The sequence below is a fragment of the Plectropomus leopardus genome, chromosome 18 (assembly GCF_008729295.1).
Source record: "Plectropomus leopardus isolate mb chromosome 18, YSFRI_Pleo_2.0, whole genome shotgun sequence".
In the NCBI taxonomy this organism is placed as follows: Eukaryota; Metazoa; Chordata; class Actinopteri; order Perciformes; family Serranidae; genus Plectropomus; species Plectropomus leopardus.
Genome location: NC_056480.1, coordinates 275995 through 301332, shown reverse-complemented (window position 1 = coordinate 301332; position 25338 = coordinate 275995). Strand labels below are relative to the sequence as shown.

The 25338-nt window shown below is 40.0% G+C and overlaps 1 protein-coding gene across 1 annotated transcript in view; it reads right to left on the bottom strand.

The window, feature by feature from the left end:
* Window positions 1-25338, bottom strand: part of LOC121957675 (collagen alpha-1(XIV) chain-like) — a 206127-nt gene that overhangs the window by 88895 nt on the left and 91894 nt on the right. The window contains 7 exon segments of the mRNA XM_042506398.1: window positions 2156-2305; window positions 3719-3841; window positions 10735-10843; window positions 10845-10865; window positions 22231-22376; window positions 22989-23033; window positions 23244-23376. Coding sequence (XP_042362332.1) covers window positions 2156-2305; window positions 3719-3841; window positions 10735-10843; window positions 10845-10865; window positions 22231-22376; window positions 22989-23033; window positions 23244-23376 — 727 coding nt within the window.

Here is a 25338-nt window from a genome sequence, read left to right as displayed (position 1 = left end):
AACATGGGCTCATTCATCGAGTGACACGATATGATACGAATCAATGACTAAAAATCAATACAGTAACTTTTTTTGCAAAAATAGAGGAAATCTGATGTGATGAACACAAGGCACACATTCTTAGTATCCATACAATCGATTCATGCCTTGAAAAATGATTTTGGATTGATACAAGTCACACTAGTAGGACGACTTGCCATTTACCCATGAATGTAGTATGATTGCAAGAATATAAATCGATGCATCGACACAACGGATGTATCGTTACACGGCTCATATTCTGTGTATTGTGCGTGTGGCTGTGTGCACTGAACTGGGACGGCTCGGCACAAACACACAAACAGTTACAGCCCTAATAATAAAAGACATAAATTAAATAATAAAAACCTGATCTTATCGGCAGCATCTTCATGGTAAATCCCTGCCTATTTTTACCAGAACAAAGAGAAATAAAGCAGGACTGTGGAACTAACAAGGCAGCGGCTGAAACTCCACCATCCGAATCTTTTAATCAGCGGTTGTGGTTACATCGAAGATGGTCACAATAAAATTTTCGAGAGCGTATCCTGTAATTAGTCGTGACTGCCGTTAAGAGCATCAGATGGCTACGAAGGAATTAGCGTCTGAAGTGTTTGACTGGCTGCTCTAATTGGTGAAAAAAAATGAGATTTTTCTTCCCAACAGCAGCTGGTACTGTCATGGAGGTCCAATGAGAAATAATCTGTATAAAAATAAAAGGCTAAAACTGGCAATCGACAGCTGGGCAACAGAAAACAAACGAAGAGATCGATGGAGAGTTGATGTGACGGGCCGTATGATGACATTAGACTGTGGTGTAAACTCGCAACAACAATAACAAGTGTTCAGACACTGTTGTAGCCTTATCGGGAAAAATATAAACCAAAGCTGGTTTTAAGCTTTATTCATTTTTCTGACTTCATTAAAGGCTTAACTGTGTGTTTAATTTCATTTAATCTTTCTGATGTTTTTATAACTCCTATGTCAATCATCTTTGAGGACTCTGAAAAGCTTTGCACTTTGTCGACTGCACCTGTGCCGACGTCTCACAGCTGGCTGCAGCTGGAGAGTCACGTTATTTGTTCATCTCTTGGAACGGCTCATTTTGATGAAAATTAGGTTATGGCTTGTTGTCTACTTTACTGCAGCTGGAAAGAGGAATTTTGTGTGTTTTAACAACGTTTTGTTTATGAGTTATTGATCCAAGTCTGAATCTGTGAAAATCTTTTCAACTTTACCAAACTGCTCAAAGCTGAATTTATTAACGCAGACTAGTTTATAAATGCAGGCTTAAGATATAAAACTGCATAAAAACATTGAATGGTCCCTCAGAAAAGCATGTTCATGGCCGACAGATTTTGTGAAGATATCGGATAAATGACCCTTTTAAATTGTTCTACTCTGACTGCGATTCTATCTTTATCTAAAGTCTCTTCCTGAAATATCTTACAGAGCTTTCATGTGAACACTTTCTTCTCCCAACTTGTACAAAGTTCTTATATTTTGGAAAATCTGAACAGCAGGGGAATTAAACTGTCTGTCGTTATGTAAGCTCTGTACCATAAACTGCTGTCCAGGAAAACAGAGAATTAAAGAAGCACCATGAAATGACAGAGGGGGGACTAATAGTGACCATAGTTTGTCTGTTGTGTTGGTATTGCTGTTACCCGCTTTGCTGCGTTCAGCCTAAAACAGATGACTCTTTTCTTCTTCTTTGGCAGTTTTGGCAGTGCCTTCCCTGCTGCACTGTGCTGATTACGATAAAGTGCCACCACATCAGCTTACTGCCACAAGTGCAGATACAAACGACAGTGAAGTAAAATGTTTGCTAGTTAAGTGTTTTCCATGAAGACATCCGTCCAGAGGCAGGACAACATTTGACGGGGGCGGACGCCTCGTGATTCTCTATGCAGAAAATACCCTGATTTACTTTAGGAAATCTTAATCTATGCTCTTCATAATCTGTAAAGCACAAAGAGGTATTTTGTGTTCACATTAGAATTTAGATTGTAAAGTCAAACTTGTCTGATTCAAAACAACTAACTTCATATAATTGGTGGATGATTTGGAGAAAGCGTGAGGAGGGACGCAGTAAGCTGCAGGTTTGTCTGCTGGTTGTTTTCTGCTTTTTACTTACAGGTCTTGGCTCTGCCTGCGAGGGCCTCGCTGGATCCGGTGGTGTAGGAGGCGATGACCTTGACACTGTAGTCCGTCCCGCTCAGCAGGTTGACGATCAACATGGTGTTCACGTCCTCTCCCACGAAGGTCTCCAGAGCTGGTCCGGGGGCTGCAGAGGGGGCGCAGGATAACAGAGGAGAGGCATGAAGGGGGAGCACATGCTCAGTGAATGGAGGGAGCTCAGAGGAGCAGAGAGGAGCTCAGAGGAGCAGAGAGGAGCAGAGAGGAGCTCAGAAGAGCAGAGAGGAGCAGAGAGGAGCAGAGAGGAGCTCAGAGGAGCAGAGAGGAGCAGAGAGGAGCTCGGAGGAGCAGAGAGGAGCAGAGAGGAGCACAGAGGAGCTCAGAGGAGCTCAGAGGAGCAGAGAGGAGCACAGAGGAGCTCGGAGGAGCAGAGAGAGGAGCACAGAGGAGCTCAGAGACCATCCTTAGCTTTAATTCCAGTGAGGAGAAGAGGACGGAGGATAACTAAAGTGCAAAATTGATGCAGGCAGGACAAAGAAAGTGCAGAATAATGGAAAAGCACAAGTTCATTAAAAAATATATATGCAAAGAGATTGAGTCTGTGTGTTTTTTCAGTTGTGTGTTACATAAATCCACTAACGCAGCTCCACCCGAGAAACAGAAATTAGGTCAACTAAGAGGTTTCCTAAAAAGTGGGACTGACGCCTGGTCAGCTGGTCAGTTGTTTTGTCAATATGCTTTTTTTTCATCAAAGTGTCATTGGTCAGATAATCCCTGCTGTTACTTTCACAGGGCAGCATGTCCACAAAGTGTCGCAGTGGAATCAGCTATATCTCCTGTTAAATTTTCTATATAAATATATATATATATATATATTCATTTTATCTATTGTTTTTGCATTGTTATCAGCAATACAAAGTAAAACTGAAAATATTCCTGCAGCTTATGGCAAACTAAATTTAAGACTGTTTTAATGCTACTCAGACTAAAATTTAAGACCACGTTTACAAAAACCAAAACTCGAAGGAAAAAAACAAAACATACAAAAAAAAAACATGAACAATGAACCAACATCTTTTTACATCAAGTTAAAGGCCATTTCGCCCAAAACATTTACTGTAACATACAATATTACATTATTTGAGTCCAATGAAAAAGTTAGATTCGATTAAATTTGGGAAATAATTAACATTTATTGTTGAGTTTTTAATAAAGATTTTGTGTCTCTCACTCTGTATGTGGGATTTCGGTGCTTTAATTCTCATCATGATGAACATTGCATTGTAAAAAAAAAATAAAATAGGTTGTTTTATTTTTTTTTTACAATGCAATGTTAAAAAAGGGCTTTGCATTTTTAGGAAATTCTAAAAGGCTGGTTTAAGACATTAATTAATACTAATAAAGGTTTTAATAAATCCAATGCCTTTTAAAACGTTTTAAGGACCTGTTGAATTTCATTCTGACAGTTTCCAAAAAGGATGAAAGGTTTTTGGATATGTTACCATGTGGAACAATAATATGTAGTTTTATTTGACTGACACAGTCTGTGTGTGTGAAGGACCTGAGAGAGGCTGGTAGACGACCCTGTAGCCCATGGTGGGTGAGGGAGGAACGTCCCAGCTGATCCTGAAGCGGTTGTACCATTCCTCGGACACCCGCAGGTTCCTGGGAGCCGAGAGAGGAACTGAGGAACAAACAGATTTCAAACTGGTTTTATTTCTTTAAAAAAAAATACATGAAGGAAAAGGCAAAAACTTGGCAAAATGTCCAACAAATTTTTAAGAAATTAGAAAAAGGGGACAAGAAAATGACAAGAAAAGAGAGAGGAGGGTAAGAAAAATATAAAAATAATGATCCATGCATGTTTCTATCATCTAAATTAATGCACACAGTGCAATTATCAGGACATGAAAACAAAACCTAATGGTGCATCTGTGACTTTTAAAAGAATTAATTTGACCAGATCTACATGCACACTGTATTGTTTTTATCAGCTAATGTGGTGATGAGGAGGTGGAGCTCCATCTGGACTCGAAGCAGAGGGGAGATAAGGAGAGAGAGGAGAGGAGAGGGAGACAGAACAAGAAACAGACAGGAAGGATTACAGAAAAAAGACAAATCAAGATAAAAAGAGACAGGAGCAAGACGGGAGGTGAAGGGGACACACAGGAGAGAGACAAATGAGAGAGCAGGTTTAAGGAAAGCAAATGGAAACGAATAAAACGAGAGACGAAAAGAAACAATCTTTACATAATAATACAACATAAAGTAAATCAAATTAAATAAATATTCCCCAGAATGTAATTCTCTGCATGTCAGAATGATTAAAGGAAACTGTCCTCACAGAGCAGAGGAAGAAAGTACAGGCAGAAACCGGGAGGACAGAGAGTGAGTTGGTGAGCGGATGATAATGAGGAAGAGTCAAAGAAGGATAACATTTGATAACACTTAATAGAATTTCAACAGTCAGCACAGTGAGAAATGTCCCTTTGCTGTTTCAGAGTGTACCGTTGAATTAGTCCGTCGCAGAGATATTAAATCCGGAGAAGTTATCACTGACAACTGGGACAGAACTTTCGAAAAGCCAACTAATGGCAGGATGGTATTAATAGTGCATTTTAAATAGAACTTTTCTTTGAGGAATGTGTGATTTTCAGCCCGTCTGTGCACTCGCACACATTTGTAACCTCTCTGCGGCCCACTCCGGTCCTCCTGATAGCCTTGAATCTTCTCAGGATCCCCTCGGTTAATGGGAGACGTGAGACTTTTTTCAGGTCTGAGCCCCCCGAGTGAATCTGTTGCACATTTTAAATGCTAACAACCTCCCATCATTTTCTCCGTGTCCCATCACTCCTCCCTGAGTGTGCGTCTCTCTCGCCATTTCACTGACTGAAACCTCCAGATTATACCGGCTCTCCTGGCTCATGTTCCCTCTTCACCTTCTGTGGTCGTTCACCGTTAAAACCCCACATGTCTTCACGTTACTCTCGCCTCCTCTGTCCTGTCTTCACTGTGTCCTGAGACAATCAGCATCATGCTCGGAGCTCTTTGACACTCCTCTCACTGTGTCCTCGCCCTTCAGGCCAGCAGTAATGAGGAGACTTAATGGGCAGACCATTAAGGACCAAAGGAACTCTCCCAGCAGCCCCTCAACATTTTTAGGAACTGGGCTAATAGTTTGGTATTCTGAGTGCACAAAGCTGGTCTCAGTTTTCTTCAAAGGCTGTAGTTCGTGCATCCCGAGGGGGGTGGAGGGATTTTCAATCACGGTGTAACTTACAGTACTGAAGCCAAATCATAAAGTATGATCATGTGCCAACGCCAAAGCATCACTAACATGCTGCAGCTCTACTGCTGTAACCAGAAAGGACTCGTGAGAGCCCTTTAACAGCAGGCGGGTTTCCGTTACAGGTTTTCACAAAACATTTCTGAAATGTGGATAAAACATAACTGTGTTTTCACTGAGTGACGAAATTGAACCCAGATAATGTGATGAGAAGTCGAGCTATTCTGTCATGTGAACACCTCAGACGGACTTTAATTGGACTTGGCGTTCTGCACGTGCTCCTAGTCGCTGCGCCGACCTTCCTCCGTGATTAGTGGTAGGGACTGTTGGTTATTTATGTGGGGGGAGGGTTGATGCAAAATAGTTTAGGCGTTAAATAATGTAAGCACTGAGGAAGGACTAGTGTTGTTAATATTGGTTTGGGTGTATTTATCTTAAATAAAAAAGTGCCATCCCAGCCCCAATTCTGCCCTTCTTTCAAAAATAAACTTTTCTTTTCTCTTCCTAAAAACCTAAATCCTTTAATCATTTGTCTTAATGTCAGCATTTTTCAAAATCTCCTTAGGCTTTTGGTGATTCAAATCCTTTATCAAATCCTTATTTCTTCCCACAATTTCTCCAAAAGTCACTTAATTTTAATTAACCATCTTATTTCAAATGTGCAGTTCATATAGAGCTGTGCGATATGATGAAATATATTGTCTGACAACATTAAAATGTCTATCCTTTCATATTAGGCTATATTGTCAATTTAATTTACGTCATCTGATCATGCTTTGCGCCCATCGGCGTGGCCGAGTGGGTGTTTACACAACGCACGGCACCAAAACGAACAAACATGGAGGAGCTGGACACTGAACCTGCAGATTCAGCATAAGACACTGACACCAGCGTTTTGTTTTTCTCTCTCTCTCTCTCCTGTGGCTCTCTGCCTCTCACAGACACACACACAAAAAGCAGGGCTTTCGCAGAGCTCCAGACTGCAACTAATTAGTCAAATTTTGCGACCATGAAGCACCAGTGCGACTTTTAAATATTATTTATCTTTGAATTGAAGAGCTGACCGGTTTGTTTCCAGCTCACAGTGGACGACTCCTCATACCGCGTTTACAGTCACAATAACAGTACTTTATATAACTTGATAATTTTACATTATTTAACATTATAACAATATTTCATTCATAACCCTTTATTTTATGGCAGTAGCAACTTCATTTGTAACTGTGGGTTTATAGTGGTTTAGAGGAGACTTCAAAATATCAATATATACACTATATGGACAAAAGTATTGGGCCACCTACTCAATACACCTACAGGAGCTTTTATGACATCCCATTTTAAATCCATAGGCATTAATATGGAGTTGGTCCCTACTTTGCAGCTATCAAAGCTTCCACTCTTCTGGTTAAGGCTTTTGACAAGATTGTGTCTGTGGGAATTTTTGCCCATTAATCCAGATTTTATACACCTGTGGCAATGAGAGTGAATGAAAAACCTGAATTCAATGATTAAGAGGTGTGGCCCAGTACTTATGTCCATGTAGTGTACATTGTGTATTGAAATATAGCCTAAAAATATTGTGATATTATTTTAAAGCCACATCGCCGTGCCTTTAGTTCATAATGTCACATTATCCGTTCTTCACTTTCCTCCATCACTGAAAACTCTGTCATTGTCTCTGTATTCGCGGCCACACCTCTCTCAGTGATCACCCCATCCCTCAGTGGATCAAAGCCTCTGATTATTCTGCCCCTTCTGTCACATTATCTATCTTCAGTTTGAGGCTAAAAACCCAATCATCCTCTCTGCATTCGCTGTCATGCCTCCCTCAGCGTTCGGCCCATCCCTCATAGGTTCAAATCCCCAGATTACACCGGCTCCCTTTGTCACCTCATCTATCTTCACTGTGAAAAACCCAATCATCCTCCCCCTTCTCTGCATCCCCTGTCGCTCCTCCCCGGGTGATCATCCCATCCCTCACTTGCTAACAGGAACCATTCATCATCAGCGGGTGTCGAAGGCCCCGTCGTTTAAAAACCGGAGAACGTCGTTAGCGTCTGCTAATGTGTGTAACGCGCCGCGCAGGGAGACATGATGTGACGGCGTGGAGAGATGAATGGCTTGAATTTAGCATTTCCTCCGTGCTGAAAGTAGACTGTTTGTTCTGTAATGTGCTTGGCAGCAGAGAAAATCATTAGGCTTTGCTGGTGCATTCAAAGCAGCAATCAGTCACATTTAACAAAAGATGACGAAAACAAAACAAAAAAAAAACCCGCTCCCAACATATTTCTGTCCTCAGCTGCACAGTAAAGAAAATGGATGTTGAATACTGAGCTAAAAGGACAGGTTGCTATCTCTTTTAACTCCCCTGAAACTGTCTCCTGGGTAATGAGCTGCGCACAGACGCAGGGTGGGCTGAGGTGGAAGAAAGCACCTGAGAAAAGTGCTCCTACATTTACTAGTTAATGGAGCTGCTGCTAAAATATATCAAGAAGTTTTAGTGGGGGAAGGTCGTGGCAATTGTAAAGTATTTTCCTTATAATTATTAGAAAAGTCACACTAGATAATACCGTTGAGCTAAAAAGCCTAAACCTATTTTTCCAACAGACTGTTTACCCGCCAGAGTGATGAATTTCATTCAGTAAGGATTATTATTTTTCCCCAAAATGACACATTTTCTGTCCTGGGAACAAACGCACACTATCCCAGGAATCATGTTTTCAGGGTATACTATGCAGGATTTCCCAAAATAACAATGTACAGACTCATACACGAGTAATATCTCTCAATCATCACTTATGCCCCACTTTCAGTGTGTGGTGGTTTATTTATCTGCAGACTCGGCGCTCGGCCTGTATTTTCTTATTTTCTGGTGTGTAGCCTCCAGCCAAAATCAACACACAGGTGAGGACCGGACTTTATAAAATACAGCAAACATTAACCCTTTGAAACCTAGATAGACATCAGTTGCACTCCAGTGCCTTTCACAAATATTTAAACCCATGAAACTGAGCAAAGAGGTTTAATTCTCTTCAAAAACACGGAAAAAAGGCAGCGAGCAACTTGAAAGAAGTTGGTGTTATGTGACAAGAAAACAACTTGAAAATTAGTAAGAGAAAAGGAGCATATAAGAATAACAATGAAATAGAGAACATATCCAGAAACTTTATTTATGAATTTATTTTATTTTGAATGATGTGTTAAAATTGTGTCATTTTTAAGTACTTTTTTGGGATAATTTTCTTGTTTGTATCTGATTTTTTTGTGCTAATTTTCAAGCATTTTTTGTGATACTTTGCTAATTTGTTTGCTGACTTCTGGTTCATCTCTTGTTAACCTGCCCTTCGCCTTCGTCATGTTTTTGAGAAAAAACAAGCCGATTTGATCCCAAGATGTATTTAAATCTGCTCTTTAAAGGAAGTTTTTTTTTTTCTTGATTAAGTCAAATAACATCATGACAAGGTCTTAAATTAAGAGGTTCTCCTCCCTAATTTCTCAAGGGGTTTATACTTTCTGATATAAAATTAATCCTTTTCATTTATTTTGGCACCAAGAAGGAAAACTCCCCCTCGATCCATCTCCACTCCCCCTCTGGCAACAGTCCTGCAACACTTTGTTCAGCAAACGAGACGTCCTAGAGGAGATGAATAGCTAACACGTTTCTGTTTGTGTTTGTGTCGGGTAATGAGAGTTTAGTTTCAGACAGCTGCGAGTGGGTGGAAGTATTTCTTTCACCTAGAATGAAGTCTTTCTCTTAGGAGAGGCAGAGGTTAGCTTTTTAAACACCAACACAAAAACACCTTCTGGTCACCTGGCAAGTCCAATATTCACTCTCTGTTAGCTTTATTGTTTTGGTGTCCACCAACTCCAAATCCTTTATGGTGAGTTTCAGCTCAATGAATATCTGTCCAGCCCACAACTGTTCAGGTTCAGTCTCACAGAATCGTTTTTATTTTTTCTTAAAAAATCTGTAAAAAGCCACTTTAAACTACCTGCTCAGCAGCAAACAGCAGAGACGCTGTTAGAGACGAGCTGGTGAACATTTAGCTCCACTTTGGGGCTTCAGTTAGGTCCATAACAGATATTTCCCTCAGAAGTTGGTGGAGACCAAAAACAGAGCTAAAAGAGAGTTAATGTTGGACTGATATTCATCTCCTTGAGAGTGAGGACATGTCACTGCGCATTTCCATTAACCCTCAAACTGCACAAAATGAAGTTGTGAATATAAATTCTTCTTATGGAAACATATAAATTTTGAAAAAAATATACCATTTATCGCAAAAAACAAACTTATGCTCATATGAGGTGGTTTTTCAGACATTTTTTTAAAAAAGCCATATTTTGCAAACTTAGAACGGAAACACTTCTTTGTCTTTTCTTGGTCACATGATGCTGTGTCTGTGTGCTTGTCAGTAGGAACTGGCCTTTTCATGATGCAGCAGGAGCTACAAGAGCTGTTATTGCATCACATAACTCTGAGAAAGTCGAGCGGATTATTTGGAAGTTTTGAATCTTTTCCTCTGTGAAATCGTGGACTATCAGCTCCCACAAATCCCTCATACGTGGCCGCTCCCACGTATAAGGGGCTCGCCTTTCCATCATGGCTCCATAACACGCCTACGTGGCCTTGGATTGGAAATAATGACGGCTAGTGCGGTGGCTGCTATAGAAATAAAGCCACTAATGTTTGAACATCCATCGCCATGGTTACTGGGATGTTATCCCCAGAGAAGTTGCAGAACATCACTCAGTGGAAACATACTCCTGCAATTTTATCGACATTTAAAAAATACCACTCAAATCTGTAATGGAAACCCAGCTAGTGTTGTGTGCACATCTTCTTTTCCTTTTTGGGGCCAATTCATAGTTTACAAATCTGCGTGTCCCAGTGGTTCCGCTTTGGTCCATGTGTCTATGAGGGACACCTTGCCAACGTCTTTGTGAATTTCATTTTTTTTGACCGTGTGCACTGTAGGACATCAAGCACACGGACTATGCATGTTCCAATCTCCACTCTGCTGCCAAACCTGTCAAAGCCATCTCGACGTTTAGTCAGTTTTAAGCTGGCTGTTCAACATTCGCTTATGACCCGACAGCATTTTCCGAGTTTCACTTTCACCCAATGTCAGCATGAGGAGGACGGTGTGTAAGTGTGTATTTAAAGTACATCTGAGCCTTAAGTAACCAAAATGCGGGTACTGGAGGGTTTTAAACAGGAAAGAAGGAAAACATCCACTTGAATAGATTTAAAGACAAACAGTTGAAAGAAAAAGGACACGAATATGACTTACGTGTTCGTCCCATTCGTGCCGCTGTGGGTCCGTCTCCTTCAAGGTAAACAGGAGTGATGGCGATTTTGTACTCGGTATCTGAGAGCAGGGGCTGCAGAACCAGACTGTTTCTGACCTGTGGGCACCGTCCTCTGAAACAGACACAAATGCAAGCTCAAAATTAAATGTTAAGATGGCCGCGGCAGTGTGGGATTATACACTGCATCGTGACAGGTATGATGGACGTGATGATAACACATAGGCGTCCGCCTCCAGTGTGACATGTAACATACTTGTGGTTTTATAACAATTATCAAAGGAACAAACATGACAATCACAATCATTTACTCTCTGTTATCTGGCAGCTGATCTCGTCCTCTGTTTTAAAGGCCAAGAAGCTCCCAAATCTTACTGTGTTCCCAGTTTGCAGACATTTACGGCCGTCTTTCTTCTTTTTTTAAATTTCATTTGAATTTATTTCATTTTATTCAGCCGGGAAGAGTCCCACTGAGACTCAGAAGCTCTTTGTCAAAGGAGTCCTGGCCAAGACAGCAGCAAATTAGTCGCAATGCTAACAGCTGCTTTTTAAATGTCTGCAGTCGGACGCACGCATAAACATCACATCTGCGCCGCCCGTGGTCACGTCTTTCTGGCTTTAGGTTTTACACGGACCTCATTACAGCACTGTTACTACCGCCGTTTCCAGCTCAGAGACGTCCCCTCTTTCTGCGATCGGACGTTATATACAGAACGGCGAGGCGGGACAACAGGCAGTGTAAATGCGGCTTATATCATCTCTGGAAGGTTTAACATGCTTATGTATGTACACAGTGCTGTTAACAGGACTCTTTAACCACCAAAAAGCTGTAATATTCAATATTCAAAGCTTTTTTTTTGTCATTGTCCAGCATTATCTCTGTTGCTACAAAAACAAAAACACGATCTTGTTGTGTCCTCTTCTTCTGCAGACTTGCTTAGAATCAGCGCCACACACGGCTTATTTCAAAAACCAACTCCAAATATTCCCACAGCTGTAGTGGATAAAAAAGTGTATGAATTTGCGTTTTTGTTTTGCTGATTTTCAGAAAATTCTGTTGAAATTTGTACCAAATTTGAATGGCAACCCAGCTGTTGTCTTCTTTTTTGGACGCTATATTGATGCAGTTTGTGTTTCTGCAGCGTTTCACTCTAAACACCCAGTTCTTTTTTTTCTTCTTTGGTTGTTTGGTAACAAAAGATAAAGAACAAACATACAGCACGTCACTTTAGAGACAGGAGCGTCACAGAGGATCAGCACAGATGTCTCGTGAACTTAATGAACTTAATTTTTAAATTGGCTCTCATTCCTTTAATTAGTGTCACAGGTCGACGTGCTGTGAGATCAAACAGTGTCAGGTGACGTGCTGACGGCAGAAGTTGTACCAGCAGGAGAGTCTGACCGTTCTCCGCACTCTGCAGGAGAAACACATGCTGATCGCTTTAATAAGGACTTCCACTGTTTTAAGTTTTTTTAAATAATTTTTTTGATTTTTAAAGGACAATGAAAATGTCACATGTTGCTGCACTACTGAAGAGATTTTATTTTGGTGGAATTCCTCTTTAATATCTTCTTCATTACACTACCGGGCCTCCTTTTGGGACAATTCCTGAATGAACCAAAAAAGCAAATTAGGATTTCATCATCACCCAAAAAGTGAAAAACTGTATAAGACTTTTAATGGAGGTGAGGTGAGGCGAGCTGCTGCAGTGAGGCTTTGAGGTTCGGGGTGCTGCAGAGGTTAATTGTGTCCAGGTTTCCTCCTCACCTGTCTGTGAACTTGGCCTTTTGTTAAAACTGATCCCTAAATGAGTCATCCGTCCAGGTGAAGCGCCGCTGTCACGCTGAGAAAAAGCTAATCTGCTTCTTTTACCCTGCGGGCGTCTTTTCTCTTCATCTCTGCTTCCAAATCTTTCTTCTTCTGTTCCTCTGATGCTTTGTTTCTCTCTCCACATCTGCTGTTGTTTAACTGTGGTAATTACTTATTGATTTATATCATTATTTCCTGCCATTTATCATTATAAATCAGTGTGACAATAGAGTTTTTTTTTTTTTTAATTTTCTGAAAGTACTTTAAATTCTTCTCTCAGTTTCTTGCTTTAATATCTCTTTGTGACTCACTGATATAGTCAGACAATAAAGTCTTCCTTCATTTATTGTGTAAAGCTGAAATTATGAAGAAAAACATAATGAAAATAAAAATAATTATTTTCAATATACTAAATGCAAAGTAGATTATTATTATGACAGTCTGGGATATGTCAGTGTGTGAGTGTAGCTGCTGACAGTCTGGGATATGTCAGTGATCAGCAGCTACATTGACTGTCACAGGTCACCTAGTGGAAATAGCATGTATTTCCTCCATATGCCAAATATGGTCAAAATGACCTCATCAGGTGGAAAATAGTCAAAATGACAAATTCAGAGTCAAAAGCCCAGAATGACACCCAGAAATAATACAAGTCCTGTTTTTCTGCTCTGATGGCTGTGGGATCAAAAATGTCAGTTTGAATGGGTTTCAATGGAGCATTTTTTGGACCTGAACAGTCTGAATGTAACTATTTAGTTTCCACAGTGTATTTTAGACTTATTGTAGGAGCTGAGCTGGAAATTCACTGATTACACTCAAATACACAATCTGGACTACATTTAGGACATATGCATCAACACACACACACACAAAATATCACAACATGAAGAGTGAAAAGCATGAAATTCAGTCCCTAAAGGTTAACCGTCCATTCTTCTTCTGGGTTTAAAGCTTTGCTTAAAAAGCAAAAAAAAAAAAAAAAATCCCCTTCTGCAGCTGAAAGGTCACGTGTGTGTGTGTGTGTGTGTGTGTGTGTGTGGGTGTGTGTGTGTGTGTGTGTGTGAAGGTGCATTCATGTGAACTGGCTTAAAGAGGGCGTGGCAGTCAGGGGACATAAGTGCGTATTTGAAGTTGCAGCTATTGCAAATTGTGCTTGTCTGTTTATAAACTTGGACGCTTTGAGGTTGTTTGTTGTTGCTGCTGGAAAACCTGATTTTACCTCCAGATAAACGGTGCTTTGGTTGTTTTCTTCTTGGCGGAATAAATCTTTTATTTTAAAGGTTGAGCTGTGTGGGTGCATGCAGACAACCTCAGTGTGTTCATTTCCTTACACAATCTCCGTCTCTGTCTGTCTGTCTGTGTGTTTATCTGTCTGTCTTTCCGTCTCTGGGACTGTGCGTCTGTCTGTCATCCTTGTTTGCATTCTGAGCATGTACAGTCTAGCCCGTCTCCATCCACAAGCCCTCCACATCCACCCCCCCAAAAACAGGAAAAAAAATCCCACTTTCTCAGACGTGTCAGTCAGACAAACACTGCAGGCCTTAACAAATCAATTTCAGCCCAGTATGATGAAAAAGCCAGCAAGTCTCTAAACTGTCACCAAGCCACACAGTTGGAGGAAACCACCTCCAGCTACACTCCTTTTACTCCACTTTGTAAATGCAAACATGGTTTCATAAAGTATTTATAGGATTCAGGAACCCAATCTAGTTTGACAGAGGCTACGTGCAGCCCCAGAATATTAAGTCTGATCCATCTGAGACTTGGCTGGAGCTGCGAGGCTCGAAGGCAAACTGCACGGGGAACACGGTCAAGTACACAGGTGATGGGAGTCAATGTGAGGTGACTACACTGGTAAGCAAAGTAACAATGCGCAAAAGTCGTAAAAAAGGGAAACCACAGGCTCTCCTTTTCCACTAACTGTGACCAATTTATAGAAAACATGGACAGAAATGTACCTCATGAAAGACCATTTCAGCTGCCATTCAGACTATTACAAAGTCCAGGGGGTCCAGGTTCAGGCAGCACTCTGGGTTAAGACCAGAACGGACCCTGCTGACTCAACTGGGACCACCAGGGGGGTTTCCCAGTGAGACTCACCAAAGGAGGAGTCAGTAGTTTCCACAAACTAGGGATGTACAATATGGCATTTTTTTTGATAACCAATACATTTTTTGACTTATTTTTGCAGATAATGATAATGATATATATGAACTTGTGTTTTCCACCTAATGGCAGAAACATCAAGTCTCTCCTGCAGAGGAACTGACATATTCAGCTGCTCTTATCATGATGGCAGATGCAGACATAAAATACAATGCTTTTCAAAATGTACACATTCATTGGGCAAAATAAAAAAACTACCATAAAAAATCAATTAATAACCCACGCTATTATTTGCTTAAATCATTAACCTAAACCTAAGGCTTTTATTTTGAACAGGCGTCCATATGGGACAGGCTTTTATTTCCTTTCACACACACATAACTGTTGCTCAGAGAAGATGGGGAATAGTCAAAATGTCAATTAACCTGTTGAAATCTAGGCAAATCAGATTTATCTATTTTAAAAATTTTTTTTAAAATAATAAAATATTAATGAGCAACAGAAGAAGGAATGACCCAAGTACACGAAAATGAACCGAAAATTTGCGAAAAAAAAACAACCAAACTTTAAAATAAATAAAATAAAATCAGAGAAAGTAAAACAAAAATAGTCAGAAATGACCTGATTCTGTTACTGAGCTGGATGTCTCTCTGCTTGTTTTTAGAAACATGTTTTAGCTGAATGTTGAACCGTAATTCAAGATAGTTTCTTGCTGGTTTTGCTGCACTGTTTCACATGTAGAGTTTGCATTACGTCACCCTTGAGACTTGATTTTACATCTACCTCTTGAGCAAAAGGGAATATCAGTGCGTTTGTATTTGCACCTTCCTGCTGTATAGATGGACTAGTTTTATGTGAGGACCCTCTTTATATCTGTAAAATACTTTTGTAAAACTTTAAGTCAGGAGTTAAACTCTTTGCCAGAGTTGTACAAACTACAGACAATCTGTGACAGAAAGGAAACCTCAAACTTTTTAATCTCCCCTTGACGACGTTTTTACCTCCTGGAACAACACGTTGCTGCCGAGCAATAATAGCCGAAACTCTGTTTACAAACGGTGGAATTGCACTTGCTGCCCTGCAGGTTCGGTTTATTGGACACTGAATGAAGCAGCACAGGGAAATAACGGAGGCTCACTGACTTCAGCACCGCAGCTGTGTGTGGACAGATGGCTGCAGAGTCGGGTCGCCCCACAGCAACGTCTGATACGACAGCGACGGAGCCATACGAATGGGCATAACCATTAACTTATGCATTTCTGAGCATGTAGAGAGCTGAGCGGGACAGAGCTCGGGGCGATCAGTGATGAGCTACAAAGCTGCAGTAATCTTTTTTTGAGCATTAGGGGGCAGAGGAACTTAAAAAACAAGATGCAGATGCCAACATTCATTCTCTTAAAGCTCAGTTTTTGGTCTCAACCACCTCCTGAGTAAAGTATCTGCCTCTTCAGTGGACTAGTCAAAGCCCATCAGAGACTTGATCCCTTTCATTGCGTAAGCTGGCTAAAGCTACCCGTGGATTGTGTTTATATCACAAAGATCTGACTGCTGTAGCCCAAAAGATTATCATTATGCCCAGTGCACGTGATGCAGAAATACAGGATGGGCTGTGTCCGTGGAAGCATATACTCTTTTGTCCAACTGTCCAACAAACAAATGTTTAATAAACTGTAAAATACGTTCCAGTAAATTGTAAATTTGTGCATGTGTGTTTAGGTCTGCACTGGTTTGACTTTGCTTTTTTGGACCTCCAGTGCATGTTTTAGATCTTTTGCAATGCTGAGGGATTTTTTGTTTAGTTTTTTTTTTTTTTTTGTAATTAATATATTTTTATGCGAAACAGCCAGTCCTGTACAGTAGGTTAAAGACTCCTACATTTATTTTCCTTAATAAAGTGCTGTTTTGCCAAATTTTCACTGTAATAAACGATGAACGTGTGTTCATTAATCACAATGAAAATATCATGTTATTATCAAAAATCTTTAATTCAGCTTACATTTAAGCCATTATTTCCCTGTTCATGATCTTTTATTTTATCTTGAATTGTGCAGTAATTTCAAAAGTCTGTTTAAATGTGAGCACTTTTAATCAATCATCAATAATCCGTCTGATGATCTATGAAGAGAATTGTGGTGTCACTTTGAAGATGGCTTACAGCAGGGATATTCAACTAATTAGTATTATTTATTAAACTTTCAGCATTATATAAAAATGAAAAGCTCCATCTTAAACAAACTTCAGGTAAATTTAAGCACATTGTGCTGAGAATAGGCCAACCTCTCCTCATACTTCCATTGAGGAAAAGTTATTTCGTGGTTGAATTCGTTATAACGCCCAGCCCTAATGCACAGTATGTCTTCTTTCATTTATTCTAGTGATTAAATTAGAGGGTTTGACATGACAGAATTCCTTTTTTCCCGGGTCTCTCATGTGGCCCCCAAGGAAAGATAATTACCCACCCCTGTGCTAAATGCTTCACTTTGCTCACCAGCTCATCTCTTACTGTGTCCGCCTGCTGTTTGCTGCTGAGCAGGTGATGTTCAGCAGGTTTATCAGACAACGTCCACCTGCTGCTGCTGGAGACAATGACTGTGTTAACATGCACAAACTGCCCCATTCTTTTTACTTATTCCATAAAAAACAATACTAATAATAAGCTCTTTACATGGCTAATGATAGTGAATATTTCATAACCTCCTTGTTTACATGCAGCCAGGAATACACCAATTTACATGCCCTAACATGTCATTCATCACTTATAACATATCCAACAGTGAAACAGCTCGAGCTACTTGTGCCATTTTGCTTCTTTGTCCAAAAATAGGATTTTGCAAAGTTTCCTAACAGTGAGGGACTTATTGGATTGTTTGAAAGGCGCCTTCTTGAAAAGGTCGGCGTTGAGATTTTGGTGCTCATCCAAAAACTTGATGATAACTGAGTCTGTGATAATGTAGGTAAACGTAGATGTTTTTTTCCTTCTGACAAGTGAGAGCTGCTGTTTTGGACATGCATGTCTGATTTGGGATAAAGCCCATTCAGATTATTCAACCTGAAATTACAGGTTACAAAGTTTACATGACCCACATCTAGAGTTGCAAATTGTTAGCACTTTTCTTAATTGATTAATTGGTAAAATTAACAATTGATTAATTAATAAAACACATTAATTAATAAAAAAACACAAGAACTTTGCTTATTTCAGACAATACCAGATGTGTTTTTCCTTAATCAAAGCTAAAAGCAACATATAGCATATTCTTTAACAGCATTTCATCATTTAATCACTTAAATTTCACGTTTGCTTCAATTCTTAACAACTGATTAATCGATTGTCGATTGATTGCTATCATCTCTACTCATATCAAATTCAATACTTGTGTAAAGCTACAGAGATGGGTCATAATTGTAGCTGGTTTCTCACTACAAGAGAGCTCTTTTACTTTACATGCAGTCATTAGATTCTCAGCTTAGATAAAAATAGTGATTTGTGAGCTTTAAGAAAATGATGATGGACAAAGTCTATTTTATAATCTGTGCTGCATCAATCCGATTATACGGTTAGTGCCTTTAAATGCACACCGATGTGTCTATGAGCGCGTCATCAGAAGATGTCAGTCAACAGGCAGCAACAGAGATGTTTGGCAGTGACGGAAATTTAAATGGATGTTTTTTTCAGGTAATTGCGAGTGTCTAATGAAGCGATGTTGAGAAGCTGGTCGACACAAACCCAAATGTTTCAGGGATAAAAGCAGCGAAGAGACAACAAATTACAACTACGGTGTGAAATTGGCAATAACAGCAACAATTCTCACTCTGCACACTCCTCATTCAGAGAAAACACAGAAAACAGACAGACTGAAGTAAAAAACACTTCAAAGAGAAAGTTTTGGACTTTTGAGAATGTGTTGTTGAAAAACTACTTAACTTAAATGAGTCTGTCAACATTTCTATCTTAGAAAAACACCTTGAACATGTTCAAATTGTTGTTCCCACATTTAAATCATGTGAGAGAAGATGATTCATGCCAGTGAATCTGTCAGTCACGCACTGGTTTGAATGTTGCATCACATCCCAAAGGTATTTACAGCCTGAAAGCACCAAAAGGAGGGAGTACTAACTAAATTCCAGTTTGAGATGGCGATGATGATAAATATTGTTTTTCTTTCTCTACAGGGATCAAAGGTCAAGAGGAAGCCAGACTTGAGTGAACTGTGGTTGTGGCATCTTGTGGTAGATTTGCTTTGATATGTTAAACAACTTTTCTCAGTCTGTTTTTCTGATTCTGAACTGTTTTAATCATGTTTGAGAAGCACTTTGCATGAAAATTGCTGCATAACATCTGCGATTTAATTAAAGTTGATATAATTTGGATACAACTCCACAATTTTGTACAAGTTATTAACAGTTTAAGACCTAATTCCATCAGTGAAGATGCAGTGGGATAACTGCCATCCAGAAATCAATGGCATGTAAATGAGTTATTTTCCTTCCTCGTCTTTCTTTAATGGCTGCTGTCCCTCCCTTGGCAGCCACAAACCGCAGAGTGAAACTTGCTTTGAACAAAGCCCGAGAAGAAGCTGCCAGGTTTTTTTTTTCCCAGAGCAGATAGACATCTAAATGGTAGCTATTGAGTGCAGCACTTGGTGATTCATGACCTGACCGGATTGCCAAACAGAGCCCACAGCTGTTCGCACTTTGATAAGAGATCTCATTTAACAAGCCGCTGGTGCGAGCAGCTGGCGGCTCTTTATTGTCAGGATGAAAAGGCTGATGTGGGACCTGTGGCCAAGCGCCGCCCGCAGACACACGGCGGCTACCAGTGTGGTGACGGCACAAACACACACACACACACACACACACCTGTCAACTACGGGACATTTTTGGAGATATGTGACAAACTGTGTACATCACACTATGTAACAAAAACTAGAATGCTTCTTTAACCCTTAGAGGCCCGCTTTAAAATGACACACACTCGTATTGCTCTGCGAAGAAAATGAGCGTTTCAAAGTTTCAAAGCTTTAAAAAAATTATTACACATTATTATTATTTTGATAAATATCAAATATTCAGCATTTTTTAGAATTTTTTTCCTTTAAATGCCAGGTTTTTGTCATGATGTAGCTATGTTTTTAGACGAAAAACAAAAAAATGAATTATTTTCAATACATTACATGCTATATTTTTTTAATTATCACAGTTCAGTTCATCAAGTTTCAGCTGGTTGCAATCTGCAATCCTCCCCGTTAGACTCCTCAAATTCTCCCTAAATCTTACACACTGTTCTTTAAGGACAATATATAGTTTGATTTTATTTTGGTGATGCAGGTTTACACAACTGCAGACATCTCAACTTCAATTCTGGCGCTTCAGGCCGTCAAATTAATGTAGCATCTCAATGTTTGCATGTCAGCTACACTCACACACAGGAATGAACACACATTCCCACCGTCCGCAAACTGGATGTTTCTGCATCTTTCTTTGTTTTCTATAAAAGTGTTTGCTTCTCTCTCTCTGTCTCTCTGTCTGTTGTGGCTCATTAGTGTGAAGACCTGCCATTCTCTCTCTCTCTCTCCATCTCTCTCTCTAACGAAACAAACTCTTTGAGGATCTGCCACTTGTTTTCATCGTCATTATCCTCCTCTCTCTCTCTCTCTTCCTCTCAACTCCACTCTGAAGGCCTGCCATCAACTTTAACTACACACTCTTTGTCTTCCTCCCTCTTTCTCTCCACGGACGACTTTCGTCTTCATCAATAATCTCCATCCCTCTGTTGAAGATTGACACATCGAAGGATTGGCTTTGTTTAAATCAACATCTTTTTTTTTCTTCCAGGACTCCCCAAACGCCCAGCGCGTCTTTACAAATCTCTTATTATCCAACTTACAGTGACAGTCTGAGACTAACAAACTTTCCTCTGGCAGCAGTTGTTACACACTTACTAAGACCACTGACTCTAAATCCTTATTCTCACAATATTAATTACCCCCTGCGGACCTAAAACGGAATTGTGAAGGCGACTCAGAAACCCGGCCAAAAAAACAAACACAAAAAACAACGAAAAAAAAACACATCAAGACATCTGAGGGAAGTTTTCAGACCACCTCTGCAGCATAATCCACTTTTTATATCCAGTATGTTCCTTAAGTCCTGATATAAGCCCATTCTGGTGGAGCTTCAGAGCCTCGCAGAGGTGACAGAAGTGCTGTAACTAGAACTCTGTCCATACTGGACATGCTGGACATGCTGGACATGCTGGACATGCTGGACATGCTGGACATGCTGGACATGCTGGTGGAAGAGTACATGTGAAGTTGGAGTTGTTTCAGAAGTGTCTATGGATGTTTTTAATGATTTTTTAAACTTTACTTTTCAGGCCTTAAGTCTACTTTTTTAAAAAATGCTTTTTTGTGTGTTTTGTTTTTTTAACTACACGGAAAAATGTGTTTTATGTCACTGAAAAAAAACTGTCCGGGGTGAAGATATTCAAAAACTCGGGAAAAACTTTTTGGCGTGAGGCGTCAGAGTGAACGCTGTTATCTCCTCGTAGAGGCGGCACAAACGAGGAGCCATTTCATGATAGAGCTGGGCGATATGGCTTTAAAAGATTATCGCGATATTTTAAAGCTGTATCACGATCATGATGCGTTACGTTATATCGCTGCTTTTGGGTTTGGTTTGCTTTCGACAGCGCTAAAATTTCGTTTTTCAGATGCCTACAAAAAACAACAAAAGCAGTTGTTTTTTAGGGCTGCATATTCAGAAGCTTTTTTTAGTTTTGTAGTTTTGAAGCAAGCGACTGACATTTTTTTTAGCCGTTGTTTTTAACTACATCACTGCCTTTCCTCAAACTATTATTTTTAAGGCAAAATTTGATCTTTAGTTTTTTTCTTAATCAGATCTAAGTTGGTTTTGTCCCTGAATCTAATCACAATAACGGCAGTATTATTAAAACATGAAGTTTCAACTAATGTGCTGCATAATAACAAGCAAAGAAAACAGATCTGCAGTTTGCGAGACGTATTATTCTGACAATTGTTTTGGTCATTGGGTTGGTTTTTCAGGGAATTTCAGCCTCAGTGAGATAAGTAGAATTTGAAAGTCACATTTTTTTTGTCGCGTTGAAGTGATAAAGTCCATCATGATTTCCCACACAGCTTAATGAGAACTGTGCCTGCACAAGTCTCAAATCAACTGTTTTCATAAACATGGCTGTTACGAATTATCAGCCGACAAAAGTGATCAAACCGATGGCTTAATGGTTTGAAATGATTCATTAGACACTTCTGGTTCGTTTGGAGGAAACAAATCCAAAAGTGAAAAACGACAAAACAAAAAAAAAGCTCACCCACGCGGTTTGATTCACAGGAGATCTAAGCTGACACACCAAAGCCAAAAGAAGTTGAAGAGAGCTTATAAAATCTGAAATATCACCAAACTCATCCCACTTCAAATCCAGAAGTCCTAACGAGCGAGCCGGACGATCAAAACGTCCCTCAGAGTGAAATTGCAAAGCTGATTTTCATGAAACAGAGCAAACACTGTCTCCGATGTTCTGTCTCACCGTCTCCTCTGCTCGGTCTCCCCTGGCGCTGATGTAGCTCAGTCGATAATGTCGGACATTCCTCGTGTCCACCGGCTGCCACGCCACCCGCATACTGAAGGTGGTTTCCTCATCGATCCTCATGTTCCTTACCCCGTAACGAGGAGCTGCAGCATCAGAGAGTTAAAAAAACACACACGCTGCAGGTCACTGAGGTACACGTCAACTCACTGAAGCGCAACAGTCTGATGTTTTTCATCCCATATCAGAAGAACTCATCATATCACGATGTCATCGTTTTGGCATTTAATTTACTCAGGTCTTCAACCTCATATCAGCTCTTCAATATCAGAACTCTCCCCGGGAAAGTTTGTGTGGCAAAATATCTGACAGCCTCATGATGGATGATACGACATCCGTCTAGAGACGTGAGAGAAGATTTACAAACGCTATCCAAGACGCAGAGGCAGCAAACTTTAATCAAATGTTTGCTTCCTGATGTTTTTTTAATCTTGAAGCCTGTTTTTCCTGAGTGTTATTAAAAGATTAGAAGAAGTTGTGTTTTTCTACACTGCTGGATAATAATCTTTCTGCTTGTTGCAGAACTGTACTCAAACTTTTATAAACTTGTGCAGAGGGAAACATTCAAATCCAGAATCCTAATTTTTGTATGATTACACCTAGAAAACATCAAAAATGAGGAAGAGGTAAAGCAAAGTGGAGGAAGAGAAGGAAAGAGAAACCAAACAGCATCACAACAGCTGGAACGAGATATTTACTTGCTGTGGTGGTGGTTGTTGTGGCGACGGTGGTCATTCTTTCAGCTGAAAATGAAAGAAAAATATGTAATATATTAAAATAATCATGCTCTGATGTTTGTTTCAATCTGGAAAATGATGTTTTTCTGTAATTTTACATGAGAACAGAAAATATATGATGTAAAGAAAAGATCACACATCAGCTCAGTGAGCAGTAAAACTTGTAACTTCACTCAGAACTCTTTTTAGGAATGCTGGAAGAAACATTTTATTTACCGGTGGACTCTACGAGGATCACCTCGTCGCTCTCGACCTCGTTTGCGTAGACTGCAGTGAGGAGGACTTCGTACTCGGTGAGGGGGTCGAGTCCTCTTATCAGGTAGGTGTTGATGTGTCCGTCCACCAGAACCTGCGACACAAACAGAAACAGAGGGATGGAAATGATCTGTTAGACGAGCAGATGCACAGCTGATACGAAAAAACAACTCAGCAGGCGGGGTTTCATTTTGGATTTGCACAAAACTGAAGCGATATTTTTTGAAATATCAATAAAACGCAACTGCGAGATGACAGCGTTTTCATTGAGTGGTTTTATGCAACTTCTCCTTCAAATCTGTGGGGGATTATATAGTGTGCTCTGATTAACCTTCTCACCCTGCTGATCAGATTTTTCAGTAAAAAAAGTCGGCGTGCCAAACAGGGCGTCCCAGTGCTCACTGTTTTATTGTTTCAGTGGTCTAGATTCTGGGAAATGTGGACATATTTTATACCCACAATTTTAATTTGCGCAATTTGAGGGTTAATGGAAACCTGTGAGATAGAAATAGAGATAGAAAACCCGACAGGGGAGGTTAAACCCAACTGAATCAGTTTATGTTCACCAAATTTTTAGAGTCCAACCTGTTAATCCATCACAGGAAGAAGCAGCTGATTTAAGAGGAAACTGAAGTGAAAAGTTCTTTATGCAAGGGCTAATTTTGAGATTTTGGCCTTTTTTGCTGCTATAACATCTTTTGTTTTTAGACTTAATAAAAAAAAAGGTACAAAATACACATTTAGACATTTATTTTTGTTTGAATTTATGTTGTGTGGGGCGCCCAGTAGCTCAGTTGGCAGGGCAGGTGCCCCGTGTACAGAGGCTCTATCGTCGCCGCAGCAGCCGCAGGTTCGATTCTTGCCTCGGCCCTCTGCTGCATGTCATCCCCCGCTTTCTCTCCCCCCTTCACGCTGTATCTGTCCTGTCTCAAATAAAGGCAAAAGCCAAAAAAGACAGGTAGGAAGATCAAAAGCCTGCAGACGAGTGACAAGCCAACAGGTGAAGAGGCTGATAAAACGTGTCATGTTTTGGGGAATATCTTGTCTGATATAATCCTAATTAGCGGGACAGACAAAGTGTGACGTGAGAGAGTCGACTTTTATCTTTTCATCTTCACCTCTCTGCTTACTTTATATCTTAATTAAATCGTCTGATTCAAGTGTGTCAGATTTAAGATGAAACGTGGCTCCGTTTTAATCAACAATCAGTAAAAGAGACTACAGACAGAGACAGCAGCCCCGAGAAATACGTGTTTGTGTCGCTTTAGTTGTGAGAATGTGGACCGGCTGGGGTTAATGTTTGACATCCAGACAGTCAGAAATAGAAGCAACAACGATGATAAATCGCTGAGATGTTTGTGACAAAACAAGAAGGAGATCATCAGTTACTAAATCAAATCATGTATTCATCTGAGACGATGGAGCTCTGCTGGAAAACTGCCGATTGCTCTCTTCAAGTTATTACCCAGAGTTCAAGTGTCTGGAGATCTGAGTGTGGACAAATAATGCAGACGTTGAGAAAGATGAAGGAGAAGCACTTCAAACCTCTCTTCAGGTCATAAACTGTTTTGGTACTGAGCAAAAGAGTCGGAGAGCTGATAGAAGGGGAGTTCATTAGCGTAGCCTTGTGACACTGCAAGCTGGAACAGGTGAACGTTTCTGGAATATAATAAATGAGAAGACATGGACCTGATGATTTTATTCTTTTGAGTTTGTTTGAAGTTGTTGACACTGGTTTTCTGTTAAATCCCTTCAGATAATGCAGTTCAAGTGAGATCTACTTGAGAACACATTCTACTGCATATTTTTTTTATAACATTTTCATGAGGTTTGGTATAAAAATCCTGAAATTCTCAATAGGAATGTGCAGTAACACTGTATTACAGTATACCAGAGTATTTATAAAAATACAGACCCTCATCTTTTTATTTACTATTGAGGATGATTTCATGCATCATGTGCACTGGCGGTTACGCCCGCGACATACTGCTTACTGTTATAACTGATGTATTTCCACAATTAAAGCACATACTGTACTCATTTATGAAGCTGTGCA